This window comes from Nymphalis io, chromosome 20, assembly GCF_905147045.1.
Source record: "Nymphalis io chromosome 20, ilAglIoxx1.1, whole genome shotgun sequence".
NCBI lineage: Eukaryota > Metazoa > Arthropoda > Insecta > Lepidoptera > Nymphalidae > Nymphalis > Nymphalis io.
The window spans coordinates 188,444-202,515 of NC_065907.1; the positions used below are offsets into that span (position 1 = coordinate 188,444).

General features: G+C 34.0%; 3 protein-coding genes and 1 long non-coding RNA gene across 10 annotated transcripts in view; 3 read left to right on the forward strand and 1 right to left on the reverse strand.

Annotated features, from left to right (window-relative positions):
* LOC126776277 (fibroblast growth factor 3) overlaps positions 1 to 3,971 on the forward strand; it is a 175,675-nt gene extending 171,704 nt beyond the window's left edge. For 2 of the 3 annotated variants that reach the window (XM_050498614.1, XM_050498615.1), the window contains exon 5: positions 1,708 to 3,971. In XM_050498614.1, the coding sequence (XP_050354571.1) occupies positions 1,708 to 2,205 (498 nt within the window). In that variant the 3' untranslated portion in view covers positions 2,206 to 3,971. The remainder of the gene's footprint in view (positions 1 to 1,707) is intronic. The other variant, XM_050498616.1, reaches the window with a different exon arrangement.
* A 3,199-nt stretch (positions 3,972 to 7,170) lies between these two features.
* On the reverse strand, positions 7,171 to 8,091 carry LOC126776278 (uncharacterized). Its single transcript, XR_007669941.1, has 2 exons — positions 7,858 to 8,091; positions 7,171 to 7,514 (listed from the first exon to the last, which is right to left on the reverse strand). It is a non-coding gene; the product is annotated as an uncharacterized LOC126776278 (long non-coding RNA).
* On the forward strand, positions 7,416 to 8,951 carry LOC126776276 (uncharacterized). Of its 2 annotated transcripts, none has more exons than XM_050498611.1 (2): positions 7,416 to 7,946; positions 8,310 to 8,951. In XM_050498611.1, the coding sequence occupies exons 1-2, from the start codon at positions 7,566 to 7,568 to the stop codon at positions 8,859 to 8,861; spliced, it is 933 nt and encodes a 310-aa protein (XP_050354568.1). In that variant the 5' UTR covers positions 7,416 to 7,565; the 3' UTR covers positions 8,862 to 8,951. The 2 variants fall into 2 exon arrangements, with proteins under 2 accessions (XP_050354568.1, XP_050354569.1); XM_050498612.1 differs by having other exon boundaries at positions 7,420 to 7,853.
* A 747-nt stretch (positions 8,952 to 9,698) lies between these two features.
* The window catches only part of LOC126776274 (calcium uptake protein 3, mitochondrial), an 80,346-nt gene continuing 75,972 nt past the window's right edge, over positions 9,699 to 14,072 (forward strand). For all 4 annotated transcript variants that reach the window (XM_050498607.1, XM_050498609.1, XM_050498608.1 and 1 more), the window contains exon 1: positions 9,699 to 9,953. In XM_050498607.1, coding sequence (XP_050354564.1) covers positions 9,726 to 9,953 — 228 coding nt within the window. In that variant the 5' untranslated portion in view covers positions 9,699 to 9,725. The remainder of the gene's footprint in view (positions 9,954 to 14,072) is intronic.

Genomic DNA, 14,072 nt, shown 5'->3' on the forward strand with positions numbered 1-14,072 from the left:
TACAAGTAGCATTTCCCCGTTAATTCGTAATTTCAATTCTATTCCTCTTGTCACCAGTAGAGGCAATACGAAAATATAAAAATCTTTAAACTTTTAAACTCTAAGTTGTACAGTAAGTATAACTCAAGTATCAAGTTAACGGTTAAACATAAATATAATATGGAAGTTGAGTCCAATATTTACGCCATTTTTTATTTATTTTTATATATTTTATTACGCCATATTAGTTATACCAAAGCGCCACCAACCTAAGATGTTATGTCACTCACTCATCTAATGCTCACTCACCTTACAAACCGGAACACCACTACTGCTGTTAACCGGTAGAATATGTGATGACAACCTACCTAGATGGTCTTGCACGAAGCCCTATCAACAAGTGAGTTTCAAAGGAACCAGTGTCGATCTGTTGTATATAACGTTATTTCTTATAAAGAAATACAGCATAAAAATTCGATCTTCAAATTTCACTCCCAAAAGTAATGTTTTTTGCGAAAACAATACAATAATCATCGCATTCAAACCATTTAAGTAAGTGTTTACACCGATTAAACACGAATACTCTAGAATATTTATCTTAATATAATATGAAGCGTAATGAATAAAATATGAACTCTATATATAGAACGAAAGCGACTCCAACCGCACCGTCTGCATACCCTTAACCGATATTTCACAAGTTGAGGACTTCCGATGTTGCAAATTACGAGTCGAGTAAATCAGACCAACTGTATATTATTTCAAACGACGCGTGGGCTGATTCTTCACAATATATATGGGATATATAGCGACAAACAATGCTATATTCAGGTACTTACTATTCACCCCCTCATTTCAATTAAATATACGTTCACTTTTTCCCTGATACTGTATTGCTATGTGCTCATTTTTATATGGATTTAAAAAAAATCTAATGGCTAATTAATCTTTTTTATAATAGTCAGTTGTCTTATAAGCAAACCAATTGATTTCCATCGTGCTTTTACAAAATACAAGTAATTCATAACACATACATATATACATGCACACACGAATATGAATATCGCTAGGCCACCTCAGTTTTATATTTCCCGGGTTTGGTTTTTATATAATAATATTTGTACTTTTTCTTTCCGTTAGACACTAAATCTATAATAACCAACAAATAAATTATTAAGCTGAGCGCTAAATAAATATTATACACAAAATATGAATTGATAGCTCGCCAATAAGTGGTCGCATATATTAAAATAATACAGCAATAAAATTTACTATGAACCAGTGAACGACCAGTTTAATTTCGAATAATGCCAGTTAGAATATACGAAAGCCAATGTCACGGGACAATTTAAGAGCCTTTATGCCTTGCGGCTATTCACTTATACATATTTATGAATAAAATAGCCAATTTGTTGAGGCACAGTAATAGTATGGAGGTGCTCCTATAAGGGTGGTACCAATTTAGCTCTGAAATTGTCGGGCACGCCTTGTACAGCCTGATGTGTGCTTAAAGACTGGCTGCCGACTGTTTGACAGTTTTATCGACAGCCATGCTCGGTTGCAGACGGATAATAGGCCCCAGTGCTGTACTAATAGTCCCCTGACACGCTTTCTCATCTCGTTTTGTATCATCTAACGATTTGGATCTCATTTTTAGTAAAAACTTACTTATTCATTTGATAGGTCAACGTCGTCTAACCTAACTTAATCGTATCTTGTTTGTTTCAGAAGGATCTCTCGGACGACTGCGTGTTCGAAGAGCATATAGAGGAGAATAACTACAACACATACTCTCGAATCCGGGGCGGGAAGAAAACGTTCCTGGCCCTCGATAACAGGGGAAGGGCGCGACGCACCCAGATCCCGGTGAGCCGGCCGCTGGGCAACCTGTCCGGTTACGCGCTCACGCTCACCACGCGGTGGGACGGGTCGCGGCAGACTCAGTGCCCACCTCGCCGGCACCGCGGCAAGCTCAAGCGGCCGCCACCCTTCCACAGGAACTGCCAGCGACGCGTGCAGAAGCAGAACCTGAGGAAACGGAAGCACAAAAAGGCGAACGATCCGAAGAAGAAGCAGCGACATCCGAAGGCGCGCAGAAAACATGAGAATGGCACGACGACGACGACGGAGGTGAGCTGGGACGAGTCCACGATGTCGACGATGTCCACGACCGACGCAGAGTTTTTTCGGTCGGCGACCGCGCAGGAGGCGGTCGCACGCGCGTGAGCCTCCTCGCGCTCGGGGCTGCCGTGGCGCTCGCACACTAGCACCGTTCCACCCTTACTCGTGCAAGAATCTCTATCATTCCCTTCGACTTCGACGCCATTCGACACGCAATGCCAATTGTAATTTAGCGTCGCTTTCGACTCGACCCGCTATGACGCGATTAGTACTTTATCCTTCTTATAAATAATGTACTTTAAATACTCAATCGTAGCAACGAACTAAACCATTCGATTCGACGATTAACAATAACGAATGATATTATTCTACCAAAGCTGAAATTATCTATCTCAATTTGTATTCCTAGTTCGCTTTAAAACGTAGGTTTATCGGCAAGATTCCAATTGTCTTAGTTATCATGAAATTATAAAGTTAGATGTTATCTATAACTTAATAAGAGAAATGATCGAATTCACTTAAAACGAGAGGAGATAAACGTTTGGTAAGGTGGAACCGTGTTAGAGGAGGGATGGCGTTCCTGCTCGCGTCGGCTCGCGTCTCGCCCGAACAAAATCTGATCCAAGTCGAAAAGTTCCGCGCCACAAGCACGCCGCGCGATCTATTTCGATCGTGTCAGTGTGTTTGTTATTTGTATATCGACCGACTCGATTTCCTCGCCGACCTTAAAATTTTATATAATTACGTCTAATAGTTCCGTTAATGGATGCGACGCGGCCGTCGGGTGCCGTTAGCCGAGTGAAGACATCTATCGCGACCGAAAATCTTAAGCAGCCGTAACTTTCCACGTTTCGAGAACGCTTCGTCGTTGTCTATTCAAATTGTTATCAATTTGTGAGATCACTTTTTGTCGCTGATGTGAATGACAGTGCAACACTACTTCCATTTTGAGATATCTCGATTCGCAAAGAAAGTTCTCATTTAATCGATTTGACACGAGCAGGAATCGTAGTAAGCTTTTGTACTTAGAGGGGTGTGTTGGTGTAATTTCATAAGAAATTGACTGAAAAATATGACTGAGTAATGTAGGCACTGTCGGTTTTGGAGTAGGCTATGATAGGGTAATGTGCGGCGGACGGCATGCTTCTGTATTATTAGGTAACGACCCGAGGCGAGCGGGCTTGCGACTTCGATCTTTCACTAGGAAATTTTAATAATCCCGTATCAACTGCATCGAACTGGTTTCGGCTAGATCGAACCATTGACCATGGGCATAAAGTTGCGTGTCACGTGGGCCGCGATACCGCGACGCCGCGACACCGCGACACCGCGACACCGCTCGCCTCGGCCGGACAAAATTGAATTAGTGATAATCATTAATGACGATCAAGTGACTATTAGTAGGTAGATATAAAAACGTGTATCTAATTTGTAAATTATTTATTTTATTTTCCATAGAGAAAGTCGTATTTTGTTAACGTTTTAGTTGATTTTTTTTAAATTTCTTGTCCCTAAGTTCTATCCGATGTAGATGTGTAGGATGTCATACGCTTGTACTTTTAGTGAGCCTATAATGTGTATTATATTTAAACCTCCCTTCGGTGACGACATGTGCAGTCCGTGTGCCTGTGGAGGCGGAGGGTGCACAGGTGCTCTTCGAATGGACTATAATTACGCGGTTACATTCTCTTTAGTGATTTCCCTCGCAAACTTGTTATGTGCATATGTTTGTATCTATTGTGTATTTAACTGAGTCAGCGGACTTTCAATTCAAAAAATGTATAAACTAGAAGTTTCTATAACTTTTTTAATATAATTCACTGCCAATCATTTACAGGGTTACCATAACAATATTTGTTGCTAAATATGTATATATATATATATATATATATATATATATATATATATATACATACATATATATATATACATATATATACATATATATATATATATACATATATATATATATATATATATATATACATATTATAATATATATATATATATATTAATGTACTTTACTATATAATGTAATATCTCGATTTTACTAAAAATCTTCCCTAAATTTTAAATAGCTCTCGATTATAGTTCGCTGATTTCAGTAAGTCAAGAAAAAAATGTGAATGTGCAACAAGCTTTATAATTGTACCTACGTGTGCATGGTGAGCGAATATTTCGAATTAATTTATGATATGTTTTATTGTATAATGTCACGTGAAAACGACAAATCCGTACAGAATAAAAAAAGCATTTACTCAAATCATTAACAACTTATCGCGCGTCGATTTTGTCATTTTCATTCGTAATAAATAATTCGAGTTTGTTATCACGCGTTATTGTATTGTAGATAAATTAAAACCAATCGATATTTAGAAGTAGCAGCAGTATTTCGGTATTGTGAAATTACTCCATAGCAGTACCTAGTTTTATAGTTTTTTATTGTATAGACGTTGTAAGAAAATTGTATAATTTAAATCTATCTTTAACCTGGTTAATCGATTCCTAATCATTTTACATGCTATTAATTATGCACGTAATCGATTTCACTATACTCGATTAAAACTCGCTTCCATGTCACTGCTATTGTTTCGAGTACAGTGTTAATCGGTAAACAGTACCTACTTGTCGTTTTGTAAAATATGAGTTAATTTTATGTTATTTATACGCATGTGCCATAAATACCTACTCGTAATAGTTGTACCTACCGACTCAGAAGATTTAATTGTCCACTTTTTTTGTTTCGCACAACTTTAACACGAGGGAAAGGGACGGCCAAACAGGAGTCTTTAAACAAACATTATCTTAAATACTCGTTCGTAATAAGATTATATAATCAGTTCATTATATACAAAAATACTATGTAATTTTTTTTTTTTAATAAATACGAAAAATTCGTTTTGAAATAAAGTTATCGAGCAATAAGATTCTAAAGAAAATTTAGATAATGAATGTAATGAATTTATAATTGCAGAGTGCTAGAGGAATGCTTTTTTATCTGTTCCCACCAATGTACGGCTCCTAGCGCCCCAATTTTTCCCCTATAACCGAAACGGGAACGTCAAATGGGGGTTTAACAGTATTACTTAATTAATTTCGATACCTTTACATTTTTACAATAATTATTATGTATTCGTGTTAATGCAGTTAATGTACAAAGTCGAATACTGCCTTTAAATTAATTACTATCAATAATTCAGACTTTAAATAAATTCACCCTTTTATGTAGTTTTACCAAAATAAAGATTGATCGAAACTTTTAGACAATAACTTTTTACAGCCTCTTATACCGAAAGATAAATAAAATGATTCTTAAAATATGTTGTTGTTTCATTTTATATAGGACCACCTACACACACGAACACACGATACACACACAAGACACGTACAATCTCTAGCTGGGTGGAAAGAATACTATGAACATGTTGTGACCTGATGTGATGTAGATATCCTTCAGAAATATTTCGGTCATTATGGGATTTTCAAAGGCGACTAGCAAACGCAGTCGATATTAAAGTGCACAAGTGTGTGTAATGTGTGTGTGTAATGGGACGGCAATGCGGCACGACTGGATAGAGTTCTGGTTTTACACGGTTCCCAAGGAAGTGTGTACACTGCCCAACTCCAGGCTACTACTAAAAACTTCTTGACAGAATAAAATAGAATAGGAATAAAATAAATCTTGTAATTTATTAAGCAACATAGAATTTTAGAACCCAACACGTTTAAAATTTATCGAAGCTATGGGTAAAAGTATTATAATTAAAAAAAAAAACTTTTTCGATTCTACTAATGACTAGTATGATAAAAGAATTTGTGGTTTAAATCGATGCTACACACAACATTAGCTAAACTAGATAATATATAACACATATATTATGTGTAACATAGGGAATACATATAATCATTAATTATTGTAGTAATTTTAACTTATATATATTGTATGGAAAATAAAACAATTTAAGGAGAAATTGCATAGATACATACATTATAATTTACTAGACGTTGAAAGTTAGAGGGAAGATAATTCGTATAAATAATATTATAATTTAGAACAGTTAACAATATATAGTCAAGTCACTTGAAACTTTAATTTTCAAACTCAATAGAAAAACGTTATCGAAATGAAACGTGAAACTAAAATATCAACTTTCTTACGTTTTGTAACTAGTGACAAAATTAAACTAGTTCAATTTGTTATCATTACCCAAATCTAATAATGATTATAAAAATAAACCTATATAACTTAATTTTAAGAAGCAGTGTTTAGAACGATAAATAAACGAAAATATTGCCAATAGAAAGCACGGATCTAACCTGTGGACACTGGGCACAAGGTACTGTAGGCATACTCACGATCCTAATAACTGTCAATAGGCTAATAAAATAAACATCAATCCATGCGTGTTTCGAAACGCATCACAGTACACACAGACCGTAGACAGAGAAACTAACTTTGTTTCTCTGTCTACGACACAGACACACACGCATGAGCGAATATAATTATAAACTCAAAATCTGATCATGCTTTAAGGTTCTTTTATTTTTTCTAAAATATAAAAATGATAAGCATCGCTGTTAGAACTGTCGGTATCTCATTACTATTACTAATGTTAGGTAGAAATAATCACATGATTTTTGGGTTCAGTTCAGTTCAGATAGTTTCGTTTAATTTTTTTAGTTAAACTAATTTTTATTATTTGTGGCACATAGTATCTTTATTACAATATCTGAAAACTTAATAACATTGAATTTCGCATTCAGTTATCACCACTTAAAAAAACGACTGAGTTTTTGCTTTATGCTAAATATAAGTAAATTACAACAGTAAAACTTCATGACGTAAAAAAACTATATTGACTTAATTAGCTCGAGCTACTGAAACGTTAAAACTATTGAAAATTCATAAACGTATGATTGTTGTTGTGTTGAACTCATAAACCCCTTTTTACCAATCGAAACGGTAAATTTTTTATTTCACTTTATTCATAAAAATATTTCTGATAATAATTATTAATAATAATTATCATTTCCCAGCCAACATTAACTGTACACAAAATAAAAACAATATACAGATGGCACTACTTTACTACGTATATAAACGAAGAATAACAAATTATGTTTACGTCCTTTATCCAGTCCATATTAAATACGATTATATCATATACCTTAATTTCTCATTTCACATTTTTATATAAAAAACAGCAATTTTTCAATATATTAAAAATAAGTTTTAACTGACTGACATATAAACCACAGATAAAAATATGTCGATTGTCGCATACTCGTGCCGACGCCATTATCGAATGAAGGTCGAAACGCCTTTGCTCGATGCTTCGCTCATCGATCGCCATCTTGTTATCCAGTCCTTGATACCAGCAGAGAATCGATGTGTTTTTTATTCGGTTTCGATTCTACAATCATAAAACTTAAAGCGGTAAATTGATCACTAATCGAAAATCGATATGAAGAAAACATCGTCCTTGGTTTGGCGATTTTTTGATCGCCTGGAAGAGAATAAAAGATGTGTAGCAGTGTTGTGCAAATTATGTGATACACAATATAAGTACTTTGGGAATACAACTAATCTACGAACACATTTAGTGAATAAACATCCAATACAGTGGGATTTAGTACAAAATGGAACGTTAGAAGAGTCGACATTCCGTGCATTTGATGACGATGATAACACAACACAATCTACAATCGCACCGAAAAGGAAGAAATACGTAAAGAGCTACAAAGATGAAAACGTACGTTATTCTGTATCCGTTGATCTTAAAAACAGACGAGATAGCCCAAATGTCCTCGCAGAAGATTCAATGCCAATTATCGAAATACAACGGGTATTTATATTCTTAAATGCATAGGTTATTAGGTTATTCCTTATCAATATTTATGCTCTATCGAAATATGCGGTATCGAGTTGCATTTCAAATTAGTTGCTTCAGTTAAATGAATCGATATAAACGAATTTTAAGATCAAGACTGTGATGATAATCGATTTTGATTAATTACATAATGCAAAATCGATGTAAATCTATCAAAATATCTTAGGATCTTATTTATTTTACTTGTAACAATCATTTAAAATTTTGAACTATATTAACATCTTATTAAATACTTTGCACTTATATTTACTATATTTAATGAAAATTTGCAATAAATTATATTAACTAATATAAATAACAAATTTACCTTTTTTATAGGTGGATGTACTTGAAAATTCAGAAACAGATAATGAGATTCATCACGATGCCAATGAGGAACCAATCAATATAGTTCGTCAGATGCATGGCAGTCGGAACTCTGATGAAGAATGGCTTAATGATGAGCTTTATGAAACAATTGAATCATATGAACCAAAGCGTAAACGGACGAAATATAGAACTATCAAAAGAGAAGTTCAGACACCACCTCCAAATGTACCAAAGTATGTTGTGCGAAACACAAACACCTATAAAAAACCAGAGCGAATTATCATTGATGGAAGTCAGAGAAAGGACGAGTACAGTGTTTTTGGAGAGTATGTTGCAAATAAGTTAAGGAAATTAAAAAATAGCCAGGCTCGGGGAAATGTTCAACAATTAATCACAACAATATTGTGGCAGTCAGAGTATGGATTGTATGACAACATGGATACCGTTAAAAGAGTTCTTTTACATTCCGTTCAAGAAATGGAGGTTGTCCACAACAGCGTGGAACAGATTATTGTACAAGATCATGACATAGAGTCACCCAATAAGGATGTGACAAATTAAACCAAAGAAAACATTTGAATATATCATAATTATCATGTAAAAATTATTATTTCCAATGAATTGTTTATTCTAATAAACATTTTTGAATTGACTAAATCATTTTATTAAACCTTAATATACAAAAATAGTACATAATTCATAACAACATTTTAAAAAATAAAAATGAAGTACTTTATTATTGTTAATAACAATTTGTATACAGTACAGTAACAGCCTGTTAATGTCTCACTGCTGGGCTAAGGCCTCCTCTCCCTTTTTAGGACAAGGTTTGGAGCTTATTCCACCATGCTGCTCATTGGAGCAACTTGCGTTGGCAAGTTGGTAGAATACACATGTGGCAGAATTTCAATGAAATTAGACACAGGTTTCCTTACTATGTTTTCCTTCACCGTCAAGCATGAGATGAATTATAACACAAATTAAGCACATAAACATTCAGTGGTGCTTGCCTGGGCTTGAACCCACAATCATCGGTTAAGATTCACGCGTTCTAACCACTAGGCCATCTCGGCTATGTATATGACAATTTGTGTATGTATTACTATTTATGTTAATGTTAAAAAAAAATCTACAACATAAAAAACATACACAAATTTGTATAGTTTTTATATATATATTAATATAATCAAATGCTTATAATTGTAGTGAAAAAAATCGATTCTCTTTAAAATCCTTTGTCTATTACTCTTCAAATAGTCTTTAATTTGTAATATAAAGAAAGTTTTTCCAAACAATTATTACTACCAGCTGTGTACATATTATGTATAGAAATTAAGTTCTAAACTCCGTATGTATAAAAAAAAATGTATAGCGTACACTGCGTGTCTGACTCTGACAGTTCATAACTAGCTATCCCTTTCTAACATGTCAATCAGCTGTTCTACCAACATGGCCACGTTAAGCCGTACATCAGGAAAATTATTACGAAAAGTACAGTTTTTACCAATTTTCTCGCGTAATTTCAGTTCAGTGAAGTGTAACAAATTTAATAAATATGTGTGGAACACCTGTGCCTGTGTTATCGGAGGTGGTATTTTGTTATACACCACTAATGTCAAGAATAGAGGAATCGTCTACGCTCTCAAAGCAAAGGTATTTTATATTTAGAAACGCGCTGATTGCTATTTATAAATATTTTAAGACATAATTACGCGGAGGAGTAAAAAAGCTACTAATGAATCTGATACATTTAATTCATAAGATAGAGGTTAGTGTCACTATCATGTTGGTATTGATTACAAACGTAAACAAACCTTAGTAATTAAATCATTTCTAATACAAATTGAAACTCTCCAAATGAAAGATAAATAAGTTAACGAGACAAATACCAAATAAACATTAGTTTTTTTTTGTACAATATTAAATCTTTGGACTTACGCAAAATTAAATAATAATATAAAAAAAAATGGTACCTGTAATTTTTATAAATAATTGAAGTAATTGAATTGTGTTGCCATAGACTAAAAATACTTGTAAAATAATATATTTATTTATTTATATTTTAATTTTCTGATTTAGAATAATGCTTACTTCTAAAACATAACAAAATAAAAATACTTTATAAATCTTATCCATTTTTTTTACAATCATAATAACCGACAGAAATACATGTAAAGTTTCGACTTAATTAAATATATATTATTCTAATTTAGAGTGCAATAAAACTATAAAATGTTATTTTAAAAACTACTGTGAAACCACATTGAATGTTTGGAGGTGGAATGACGGGTTGATAATTTGTTTTCACTATTATTTCATGGTCCAAGTGTTTTAATTGTTTATAAGATAAGATTTAATTTGTAATATGCTATGTTAAAGGTAGATCAAACCAAGGCTCTGTTCCTATTTGAAGAGGTAATAAGTATAATTACATACAAATAGGACATTATTGACTTTATGGGTGGCTTCACATTGGGTAAGAAATTACTTATATTTCATACAGTGCTACTGTCTGTAAGCAATGATATGACTACTATCCCTAACATGACCTATTAGCTTGTTGATGCAGACGTTGAGTAAAATAAAATGTACTACATACTATACTACATTCTATACCACATATTATCTATTTAATGTAACTCCTTGATTTATAAATAGTCCAAAGAAAGAACGCAATTATTAAGTATTTAATAAAATCTTACATATTTGAAAGAATATGTTCATTACATGGAATGAAACGGGTGACATGTTTTTATTAATTATAATTATTGTTATTGCTCTAAAATGTTATTTGCAAAGGTAAACTTAAGTTTGATGAAAAAAGTTATTTTCAGTTAATCAAAAAATAATAGTTAGAAACGTCTGAAGAAATCAGTAATTACCTTATATTAGTTTATGATTCTTACCAATAATAATTATTAAAAAAAAATGTATAAATGTTACCAAAGTATCTTTAGCCCAGCAAAAATAGTAAATTATAATTAGTTAAATATTAATAATAATTTCTCCAACAATATCAACATAGGATACAAGTAAATATTTTTTTATTAGGTCCTTACATGTGAAATTTTCAAAAAGAGGAGAGGAGGCCTTTAGCCCAGCAGTGGGATATTCAAAGGCTGTTACGTTATATGAAATTAACGTTTTGTCGTTCTAACCACTTTGATCTGAAATATCTCCTCTTTGGTTAAGAATTCCAAACTCAAATTTATAAATTCATTTAGCTGTTACATTTGAGTTTTGAAAACAGTCATTCATTTGTTTTTTCCTCATTATTTTTTTCTTTGGCGTCGCTTATTACCGAACAATAGAAAACATGAAATATCGGTATATGTACGAGTACGAGTTCTACCGTGGCACCAGTGCTGCAGAAACAGCTCGGATTAATGATGTGTACGGCGCTAGTGTCGCAAAAGAAAACACGGTACGTTTATGGTATCAACGTTTTCGTTCTGGAAATTTCGACTTTCAAAATCAACCCCGTGGACGGCCGGAGACCAAAGTGGAAAATGAAGAATTAAAGACTATTGTGGAAGCGGATCCATCACGAAGCACTTCAGAGATAGCTGTAGTCTTCGGGATAAGTGATAAAACTGTATTAATCTACTTGAAGCAAATCGGGAAAGTAAAAAAACTTGAATAATGGGTAATAAAACTTCCAAAAAATGGAATTCCTTACCAGCTCACATGTTCCCCTCCTCTTACAACCCGGGTTCCTTCAAACGAGGCGTGAAGAGGCATCTTGCGGGCCGGCAAGGCGAAGGCGGCTAGTGCAGAACGTTTTTCCCGCCTGTACTGGCCGTCGTCGCGTTTGGACTCTACTACCACTTACCATCAGGTGGAGTAGAGTCATTTGCCATCCCGGCGAATATAAAAAAAAAAATACCTCATGAATTGAATGAATCAAACTTGCAAACACGCGTCGACTTCTGAGTTACTTTGCTCTACCGACACAATAATGAAAGGATTTTAAATCGAATCATTACTTGTGTTGAAAAGTGGATACTGTACGATAATTGGAAGCGCTCGTCGCAAAGGCTGAACCCTGGAGACCCAGCCAAATCCTGCCCTAAACGAAAATTGACTCAGAAGAAGTTGTGAGTGTTCGGTGGACTAGCGCCGGTGTCGTTCACTTTAGTTTTCTAAAATCTGCCCAAACGATTACGGCAGATATCTATTGTCAGAAACTGCAAACCATGAAGGAAGAACTAGCTGCTAAACAACCGAGATTGATCAATCGCTCTAGGCCACTGCTGCTTCACGACAATGCAAGACCACACACTGTACAACAAACAACCACTAAGTTAGATGAGCTACAATTGGAATGTCTGCGACATCCACCGCACTCCCCGGACCTTGCTCCAACAGATTTTTTCCGGAATTTGGACAACTTCTTACAAGGAAAAAAATTCAACTCCGATGCAACAGTCCAAACCGCCTTCAAAGAGTATTGATTCTCGCTCCCATGGTTTTTTTAGTAAAGGGATCAATGAACGACCTATGAGATGCCAAAAGTGCATAGATAACAACGGTGCATACTTTGATTAATTAAATATATTTTACAAAAAAAATTGACTTTATATTCCTCCCGTACAAAACGCCAATGTAATCGATTTTTCGTCGAACGCCAATGTATGTCGATTTGACTAACAAATAAACAAACAGACAAGAAAGCGAATTAAAACTTGTTGTTGTACAAAAAATCTAAACTTTAATAGATTTTTACCATTTCATTATCTTTTACAGTATTGTTGTCTGAAAGGTTATTTCAATTTACCTATATTTTGTTGTTAGACAATTAATTTCCAATAACATAATTGTATTTTTATAAGATGTTATAATAAATATTTAAGTGTCACAATAACACAGTGACTACTGCTACAGAATTTTCATGAACTTACAACTTTTTCAATTTATGCTATGCTTTAATAATTAATTGAAACACCATTTGGATCTGCGCAAAGATGCCAAAGACTTTAGGTTGTAGCGCGTATTAGAATATCTTTTATAACTAAGTTATATAGTATAGTGTAATAATAATACCGACTACCTGCCTCGGCTTGTGGCTAGGTGTAAGGCTGCAGACCCTGAGGTCCTGTAATAAAAAGTTATTGAGTTTTTCTGTCGAAAATTCTTAATGGCAGCCCGGAGTCTGGAAGTTGGAAGTGTGTAGACTCCCGTGCCTCGAAAAGCATTTAAAGCCGTTGGTTCTGCGCCTGAACTCTTTCCGGTTGTGTCGGATTGCCCTCCCTGAGAGTTAAGGAATAGAGAATGCACCTGTGTTTGTGCACACTTGTGCACAATAATATGTCCTGCGCAGTTGGCTAATCTCTCTTAAGGTTGGTCGCCGACTGTTATTATTATAGAATAGCGTATACTCAGAGCGAAAATAAACAAATATTGTAAATTAAAACTAAAGTATAAATTAAATCCTTTCAATGCTTTTTGAGTTTCTCTATAAAATAAATATCAAAATTATTGAATAACGTAAATAAACCTTCGTAAATGATTATGTTAGAATGTAAATGTCACAAGTCACAAACCACCCAGGCGCTCAGTAATTCCCGCCGCTGTTAATGTTGGTAATTAATTCGGGACTGAATTGACTGGTTGAGTGTCTAAGTGTTAAATCGTGATCGTTTAATGACATTGAATCAGATTTCGGGTGTTCAAATATTTAGTAACGATTTTAAGATATTGATAATACGGAAAAGGTTTTAGAAACATTAACAAACTTAAAAATAATTATTTACATATGTGATAAAATATAGT

Coding starts and splice junctions, on each gene's coding strand:
- LOC126776276 (XM_050498611.1), top strand. CDS start 7,566: ATGAAGAAAACATCGTCCTTGGTTTGGCGATTTTTTGATCGCCTGGAA. Junction 7,947..8,309: donor CAATTATCGAAATACAACGG/GTATTTATATTC, acceptor CCTTTTTTATAG/GTGGATGTACTTGAAAATTC.